At 44.0% G+C, this 9,202-nt stretch overlaps 2 protein-coding genes across 10 annotated transcripts in view; one reads left to right on the plus strand and one right to left on the minus strand.

Annotated features, from left to right (window-relative positions):
- The window catches only part of ACAP2 (ArfGAP with coiled-coil, ankyrin repeat and PH domains 2), a 59,696-nt gene extending 52,283 nt beyond the window's left edge, over window positions 1–7,413 (minus strand). For 2 of the 4 annotated variants that reach the window (XM_079315721.1, XM_079315720.1), the window contains exon 1: window positions 7,243–7,410. In XM_079315721.1, the coding sequence (XP_079171847.1) occupies window positions 7,243–7,295 (53 nt within the window). In that variant the 5' untranslated portion in view covers window positions 7,296–7,410. Of the gene's footprint in view, window positions 1–7,242 lie in introns of all 4 variants that reach the window. The other 2 variants (XM_079315719.1, XM_079315718.1) reach the window with 2 other exon arrangements.
- Window positions 1–9,202, plus strand: part of DLG1 (discs large MAGUK scaffold protein 1) — a 434,654-nt gene that overhangs the window by 177,111 nt on the left and 248,341 nt on the right. The gene's annotated exons all lie outside the window — the stretch shown is intronic.

Below are 9,202 nucleotides of genomic sequence, written 5' to 3' on the forward strand. Positions count from 1 at the left end.
AGCAGAGGTTGTCCTTTAACAACTGCTGCTGAAGGCAGATCACAAACTCATGAAATGAAAAGGTAGTTTGTACACATGCACCTACAGTCAGATTCTTGCTCAAAACTATGATATAACTATTTCAGTGCCCACTAATATTGAAATGTTAACTACAAAAATTATCCAAGGGTATTGTGCCTGAATACTGCAAAGTCTTAAAGTATCAAATAGATAACTTAAAACATCAAAAAGGAATCCTGATTCACAGACAGACCCATGTCACACTACCAAGTTTACCAGCCATTTTAAAGGTATCTCGTCTGTTCAAAATCTCCTCTCGTTCATAAAAGGAACTTGAAGGATCTATTTTGCAATAAATTATTTTCTTAGTGGATCATTGTGTCTTTTCAATTTGAAAATGTATACCTGGCATCACTCCATAAATTAGATTTCTCCTCACACAGACAGTGTATCACAACAACACAATGATCTACTCTAGGTCTGAGGCCTGGCTACTTTTAATATTTAATAAAGTAAACATTAACCATAAAATCATTATTCTGCCACATGGACAAGGAATCCTCTTGAAAAGATTATCAGGAAGGCAAAACAATGTTTGAGTCTACTGGACTGCTTAAAATTGTCCAATTTATGATCCTAATGATAATATCGACTATTTCTCATGTTCACAATCTAATATTTTAATCATGTGAAAGAGTGACAACAAAACCAGGATTTAAATTGCCTCACACAGAAATATGGAAAACTCCTGCATATATTAACATAACATTACAGTCCACACACTGATCTGCATGCCCATGGTCTCCCACTGCAGACAGCAACTTCAGCCCTTACTTTTGTTACCAATCTGCCACTAGGAAAAGCAAAGCACCTAATTCACTACCTAAACTCACAGGAATATCTACATCTCAAAACAGCAGTATCTGCTCACAGAAATCACAAATGCATTTACACAGTTTAAACTTCTACACATCTTCTTAAAATGAATTCCACATGTACAAGTGAGAGACAAAAAATCCTAAATTACTCAGAATTTATTCTTCTATTTCCTGCCTATGTAAACATGACACTTTCTGCATTTCCATCATCTTGAGATGCTAAACTGATTCAGGCAGCAAGGCCTGCATCAAGACTAAGGCAAAGGGTTCTTGTCTGTAAACAGTAATTTCTGTAGCCATTGGAAATCAGACATTTTCCTCTCTTTTTTTCTCCCAAAACAGGTTAAGAACAGTTTGCTTCGAGAATCTTTTGGACTATTTACTCTAGTAAAAAGTTAAAATAATTTAAGCCATATTGTTCACTGCACGAAGTTAAGAACAGGAAAAATGCTGACTAAATAATGTGGTTCTGAATACAAGGTTGTCAAGAAGCTAAGCCTGAAAAAAGACCACAGGAGGGTGCAAACATTGCTGAAATCAGCACATTTGCTATTCACAGGCCAACAGCTTCACAGATACGTACAGTGAAAAAATAGAGCCACAAAAAGTCCATCTAGCTCAAGACACAGGTTCCTACTTTATAGTTGCCACCTTCCCAATGAATATTCTATTTACTGACTCTGTTTTCCAGAGATTTTAACATTGCTATTCCCCCCCCCCTCAAAAAATATAAAACTACCATCTCCATAACTTTGGTTCTTAATGTAATTACATAAGAAGTGCTTAGCCAACATAAATGAGACACTTGAGGCTAAAGAACCAAACCTCTTCAAATCTATATTTAAAACCTGAAAGACTATAAGGACTTGTTTAATTACAGTTCCATTTCACACACACATAAATAAGCTGTCCTTCTAATTCTGCAAGTACTCATTAAAGATCAGCTGTACAGGCTTAATTAACATCAGTTCTTCAGCAACCATCCTGCTGCTGTGCTACAGCAATGTTATAACACACAGACTTTGTCACTGCTTCCACTCTAAGTCCCTTCTCACTGTGGGTTTTTTTAAGTATTTCCAGATAAAAATGTAAAAAGACCAAAACTGAGGAAGTTAACATTTTAAGTTCCTATTAGCAATTTAAAATATAGTTAAGATTCTAAGGTTTGCTCTTGTTAATGCAAATAATAATCAATCAATAAAGAAAAAGAATCACCATTAAAAACCCTATTCTTTGTTATCCACAACTGCACCAGACAACTTTTTTTTTTTTTAATTTTAAAAATTTAGGTGTACTAACCAAATGAAGACATCCTGATTTCAGGATACATTTCTCTAATCTCCATTTGGAAGGGTTGTTAACAATTTACTACTAAGTTTTCTCCAATTTAAAATATTTCAGTGTGAGAGATTTTTCACAGATGTATTTGAGAGTGATCTTCAATGCACCTTCTTTATTCTCTAATGATTTCTCTCGAAAAAAATGCTCTAACACTGGACACTACGTTCAAATATATCTCCCTTTCTCTAGGTCAAGCATTTTCTTCATGTACATTTAAAAGGCATAGTTACAGATTTAAAAATAAATCAACCATTGACTAGAGCCTGAGCAGAACAGGACAGTCACTGCAATCTCCACACAAGAGCAGAATTAGAAAACTGGAATCAGTTTAACTCCACCAGACTCCCAGCAGCATGGACAGGGATGCTGTACACGTGTAACTTACCCACACCCCACCAAGACTCCTCCATGTCACTTCAGCTACAAAAAGTGCACTTCTGGAGTCTCATACAGGAAATTATAAACGCTAACCACCACGTAAGTATGAAAAATGCTAAATGCAAACTCACAAGCAAATGCTTGGCAGCTTTTCCTTTCGACTTATTGTATCTTTTTTCCTATTATTCTGCAATACTTTCCATCCTCCCTTGCCAAGTATGTTACAAACTTGCTTTTCAGTCCCAAACACCAAGGGCAGAAAGCCCAGACCAAACACTTCTTTGGAAATTTGTTCTAAAACAGCTAGGTAAGTCTGAGCAGAACAAACAGATTTTGTATGCAGAGTTCTTGGTCTCACTGCTCTTCATAGTTGGGATGAGGCTGAGCTCAGCCCGGGAGCAGCCTCTGGTTTCAGAGGAGCCACATGCACACAGGAGGGCTGAGCTCTAAACCCAGGCTGAGCACGGGGGAAAGCACTGGCCCTCCAGCACCTTCCACTGAAACTCAGAACTGAAGGGACAACTCTCCTGATGCTCCTATTTCTATATTTACCCCAGAAGGTAACAAGCAGACCAAAATATATGGGTTAGGCACTTTTGATAATTTCTCTGACTACTGAACATAACATATTCCATAAGGTTAAGTAAAGCACTTTTTTATATTATTCAGTTTAAGTAACAAAACGTTTACCATTATTTGGGAAACAGATGCTTAGTGACAAACCTTTGGCTACACAGTGCAAAAGAAGAGAGAAAAAAACCCCCATCATAAATCTAAAAAGGCAGAAAGTGACACAAATGACCTCTTCAACCAGCACCCCCCGAATAAGCATGAGATGCACATCAGCTGGCCCCACACAGACAGAGCAGGGCAAAAGCCACAGGAGAGGAAAGCCAGCACATAGCAGGGAACCCCAGTGACAATCCAGCCTTACAGCACAGCAGGCCTGCCCATCAGAGCAGTGCTTTAGCTTAGCAAAAATGGAATAACCACACTTCTACCCAGAAACTACCCACGAATACTTTTACTAAGAATGGTAATTGACAACAGTTTCATTTATATTTTGATCTACCTCATTCATCTATCATCTGTTCTGCAGCTGGGGTCTCAGGAAATTAATAGAAATTTAAATGCAAAAAATATTAAACTTTGGCAACAGTGATAGATAAGGACAAAGAAATTATCTCAAAAACACAGAGCTTTTTATTAAAGCATTTTTAAAGACTGGATCAGCCTGAATGTTTTTGAAGAGTTCTACAATTGCACAGACCACAAGCAACTGAATTTTTCTTTCTCTGTTATTTGTTGCTGATCAAAATTGTTAACTGCTACTTAGAGCAGCTGCATTTCCACACCACTTAAAATTGCTTCTCCTTTCTAAGAATTTAGTTCCAGTGATTTCATCTGGTTGCTACAGTGATACTTCATTGAGAAAAACATTCTATAGGCAGAAGAAGAAAAAATGAAAATGAAACAGCATTGTAGAAGCCTGTTGCATTAAACTCTGAAAATTAAACGCTCACTGTTTAAAGGAGAAAGAATTATTTCACAAAGCTATTTGCATATCAAAAAACTAGTGCAGGAATGTGTGATTATATACACAGAACTTGCCAGCACAGCTCAGTTCTTACTGTTCAAGGACTGCCCCAAGGCCCCTCCTCAGCCAACTTCTTCATTTGATGGGAAGCCATTGACACATTTTAGGAGAACTGCAAACGCATTTCCTCGCCAGATTTTTGGTTTGTCCATGTTTTAGGAGAGGAGATCATGACAGAAAAGCATGTGATTTCAGCAAGATTATTTTCAAAGGTTTAGAAAAAAAACATAACTACACCTTTGCAAAAGTTTGCCTGAACTCATAGCCTTTCCCACTATCTTAAAAATCAGCTTCTAAACATCAAATCCCCAACCCCAAACTGATCTGGCATGTTGTAAGTTTACAAATTTAGTGATGCAGTAAGCTGTTATTGCTTCAGGTTTTATAATTCAGATATTTCTTTATCATCTACTGGAGGGAGAAAAAAACTAGTATACCTTACCATGAAATAACTCATCATATGTCTGATGTGAAACTTTATAGCCATTAATATCTAATCAGACATCAGCATCTCAACAGCTGCAATCCATGGTCCTTCAAAAGCACTTTCAGCAAGGAAACAGACCTTAGGTTCTGTGATTTGGGACCCAATTAAATCTCAAAGCCAAGAAATATCAATATGAACTTCACAAGAAATAGATAAGCAGGAAAGAAATCCATGTGGCTGAAGCTGCCTGTAGCAGCATGTTTTGAAAGATTTAAATAGTTCCCCATGAAAAGAGGGATTCAGTGACTCAGGAACTCTGATTCACCCATGTCCTCCCAGTTATCACCACGACCATAAGAAAGTAACCTGCGACATTGCTACCCACTCCATACCTCCCAACAGGTTTATTTAACAGCTCTGACAGGTACACTGACAGGAAGGACAGAGGCTACACCCTCCTGCTGAGCAAGGCAGAAGAAAGCTGCTCAGCTTTGCTACAAGGAACACAGAACAAAAAGCTGCTTTACGTCCACACTACTCCCTGCAAGAATACAGGACTTTGTCACGACCTTGCTCTACATTAGTATCATCCCCAAATAAAATCACTGCAGTAATGTTCATTCAGAAGGTTTTTACTGTTTGGGTTGACTAATTTACACAAACATAGAATTACCAAAATTATAACAACGAATATTGATGACTAGTAATGAAAGATATGAACTTTTTCAGAAATATTACAGAAATTTTGCCTTGCAGTTTTAACCATTTCCTATCAGTTAAAGGTTGTAAGGATGTTTTGCTGGCATCAAGTGATTACACCACAAGGTTTTCTGTGATGTCTTCAAAGGCAGTAGTACCAAATTGGAAAAAAGACCATGATGTTCTAGAAGAACTTAACAAAGGGTTTTCTCCATTTTTTTTTCCTTGAAGGAAAGGAATCAAGAGGGGCAAAAGGAGAATGTTACAAAGTGTATTCAAATGAACTTACCTTGAAGAAATAGCAGCACATTCCTGCTGACAAATATTAGTCACAACTTCTTGTTTTCTTGAGTGTATTAGTACTTCAGAAGGCATGAGTAGTTTAAAAAAAAATTTCACTACTAGTACAGTTCCGTGGTTAAGTTATGCCAATCTACAATTGCATTGTCACCACATGGGATGGACCAACATTAAATACAGTTGTCTCAAAGTACATACACTAGCAAGCATGTAGAGCTCAGGACAAAGTTTTGTAAAACAGCTAAACCAATGTAAAAGTTCCCTGCTGCCCTAAGGGAGGTCTCACTCTCCACTGCCTTCCTCTAGCCTTGCTTCTGGCAGTGAAGTTTCCTCTCTCTACTCCCCATAAGCTTTAGTAGGTTTCATACCCACTGAGATGCTGACACAACTCACGAACCTGGCATGAGAGCCATCCAGTCTCTTCTGCCAGGGTACCCAGCTCATTGAAGGATCCAACAACACACATCACAGTCACCAAAAAACCCATGGGAGAAGCAGCCAGAGCCAAACTGGCAGCAGAAGCAGCAGCAAAGGAGGGAAGAACAGGAACTCCAACTTCTGCCAAGGATAAGCCATTCAACCAACCTTCCTTCTCCAACTTCCTCTACATCCCAGAAACCACAAGATTGCTAAAGCTGATACAAAGAGGAGGCGTGAACATATGTCCAGAGAGCAGAGAAAGAGCAGTACTATTTCCCTCCACATCCAGAGCTCACCACTGAGCTACAGGCACTTGAGATATGGGCACGGTATGGGACAGGAGGGGCACAGCAGTGACACATCACTACATGGAGCTGTCTGTGTCTCCATCATCTAGCAGGATAATACCAGGCACAGAAAGTGATGTATATAGGCACAGATCAGCCACACATCACAGAGACAGGCACAATTATGTTGATTAGATACCACAGTGTAAAGTACACATACAGAATGGGTAAAAACATAAGAAAAGACTGAGGGAAAAGTTGCCTGATACAAGCAGAAGTAACCCTACAACAATGATAGACAACTGGTCACTGGACTGGGGAAAAACAAAGGAGTGCATGCCTTGCTCTGACAACAGGAAGTAAGGCGATATTGAGCTTGTTTGCTACTGCCACCCCGACAGTGGCCACACCGAATACGGACCACGCAAGACACAGGCAGGAGACAGTGGGAACAGAAGTGTGAGCTCAATTCTGAAGAATTCTGAAGACCACCAGAGTTCACCCTCCTGAGCCCGAGGCTCAGCTTACACTGCTCCGGCTGACGAGCATTCCCAGCACCCGCCGCCCGCCACCATTCACGCCCGTCTCCCCAAAGGCAGTGACCCAGCAGGGCCCGCTGCACACTGCGCTACCCGCTCCGAGCCCAGAGCCCGCACACTGCCCACCCAGTCCCACGAACCACACACGCTGCCCCTTTCCCTGCACTGCCCACATCCCGCCTCCCCTTCCTCCTCAGACCCGCACACACGGCAGGACCCGCACCGCCGCTGCCCGCCCCTCCGCTCAGGGCCGGCTGCCCACTGCTAGCCAGCACCTGTCACCCCCGGGGCCCCACAGCCCGGCCCGCCCCGCACACACCCGGCCCCGCTTCCTGCCCCTCGGCACGACCCCGGCCCGGCCCCTTCTCGGCGGTACCTGAAGCGCGGCGAGTCCTTCAGGCACTCCTCGAAGTCCACGGTCACCTTCATGGTGGCGGGGCGCGCCGCTGCCTCCGCTGCTGCGGCTGCTGGCGGTGGTGGCGCGGCGAACCCGGGGCGAGGAGAGAGCGGGCCAGGGCCGGCGGGGCGGGCGGGGCGGGGCGGGGCGGAGCGGAGGCGGTGCTCACGGACGGGGCGGTGACCGGAGCGCCCTGCGCCCGCCCCGCCCGGGCGCGACTGACGGCCCGGGCAGCCAGCAGCGACCGCCCGCGTGAGCGAGGGGCACGCCGGCCAATCACAACGCGAGAGGGGAGGGCTCAGCAGGCAGGGCGCCCAATAGGCGCGGCCGCTCAGAAGATGCAGCCAACCACCGGCAGCGCAGCGATTGTCCCGCCCCGGCGCGCTCAGACTGACAGCCGGGCCCGCCAAAGGGCAGGCGGCCGCGGGCCTCCCGCCAATCGGCAGCTCCACCGCCGGGCTGCCCGCATCACAGGCCCCGGCCCGGCCCGCCCGGCCTTCGCCGCCGTGACGCCGCTGGAGGCGGGGCCGGCCGTGCGGCGCCGGGCTCCGCTCACCCGGTTGTCGGTACTTGCTTGATTTTTTAAAATTACAGCTATTCATTAAACGGGAGGACCTCGCCCTCGGGTGAAAGGCTCGGGAAGGCCCGGCGGGCCCTGAGCCGGGCTCCGCTCCGGCCGTGGCGCCGCGCGGGCTCGCAGGCACGCACCGTGTCCCTGCTGAGGGGCCACCCGCGGGATGACAGCTCCAGCCTCGGCTGCTCCTCGGTGTGATTCACTTCCAGATAGAGAAAGGCTCTCGTGGGGGGAGACTCGAGCCTTTGAAGGAGAAATGCAAACCTCAGGTTTTCATGTCAAGGACTATCAAGTGTGCGTTCTTGAGCTTCTTACCAAACCTTTGTCCGAGAATACTTTTTGAACTAGAGCGGATCATATTTTGGAGTAAATCAGAGGGAACAGGACCATGCTGCAGTCTCCAGTTTGCAGTGAAGGACAGCAGAATATTGTAATTTCTGATAGTTTAAGAGAATACAGAAAAAGATCTTTAACCAGTTAGGTGTTGGTTATTGTTCCCACATGTAAAACTGACAGACAGGAGCACCATCCATCCCCACTCCTCAAACGCAGCGACAGGGAAGTTGCTATCCAGGTTAAACTTGTCAGAGATGACGCAGTCACAGGGATGCCGTGCTGGGAAGCTGACACAAGTAAATGATTTTCACTCTTGTTTCCTTCCGGAGTCTGAGGAGCTGCCGGCTTCCAGCCACCCCACTTACTCCTGGCAGCTTTCACACCCTCCCTCACCCAAGTATCTGCACTAAGTTTCACCTCCTTTTTTATCTCTTTCGGTTTTTCATATTCTTCCCATTCTCTCTCCTCCACTTCCTTTCAGTGAACATGGAAGGAGGGGAACATAAAACTTCTTTCCAAGAAGCTGAATGCCTACTGTACCCTTACTGTTCCTCTCTCAGTTAATTCACAGAAGCAGAGGGATACTTTTTGGTTCAGTTAGTTGTGGTTTAGGATGTCAGGGTTTTTTCCTAAGACTGGTGAAATGTCAGAACCAAATTACAAGTTACACAGATGTAACGCCAGTATTTTGATTAGGGATTCAAGACACACCCACTCAGGAAAAGCAGCATGTTAATATTTGTATCACTGAGGCTGCATGTATGTTGTGAAATCCACTTTTTCAACTTAAGTACGCAATTGCAAAGAGCCCAGCTCTGTTTTGAGGAAGAGTTTTACGTCCTAAGAAGTAGCTGGTGTTAGTCATTTTCCATTACACCATGTACTGAGTGATGACTCAGTGTTGACCATGTTGACCACTGTTGACAGACCAGTTATGCTTAAATCCTACAACACACAAAGAAAAACAACTTGAAAAATGCAACCTTTTCTGTGGTATTGGATTTTAAGTTCATTACTCAGGTTACCAGA

Source organism: Erithacus rubecula, assembly GCF_903797595.1.
Source record: "Erithacus rubecula genome assembly, chromosome: 11".
Classification (NCBI taxonomy): domain Eukaryota; kingdom Metazoa; phylum Chordata; class Aves; order Passeriformes; family Muscicapidae; genus Erithacus; species Erithacus rubecula.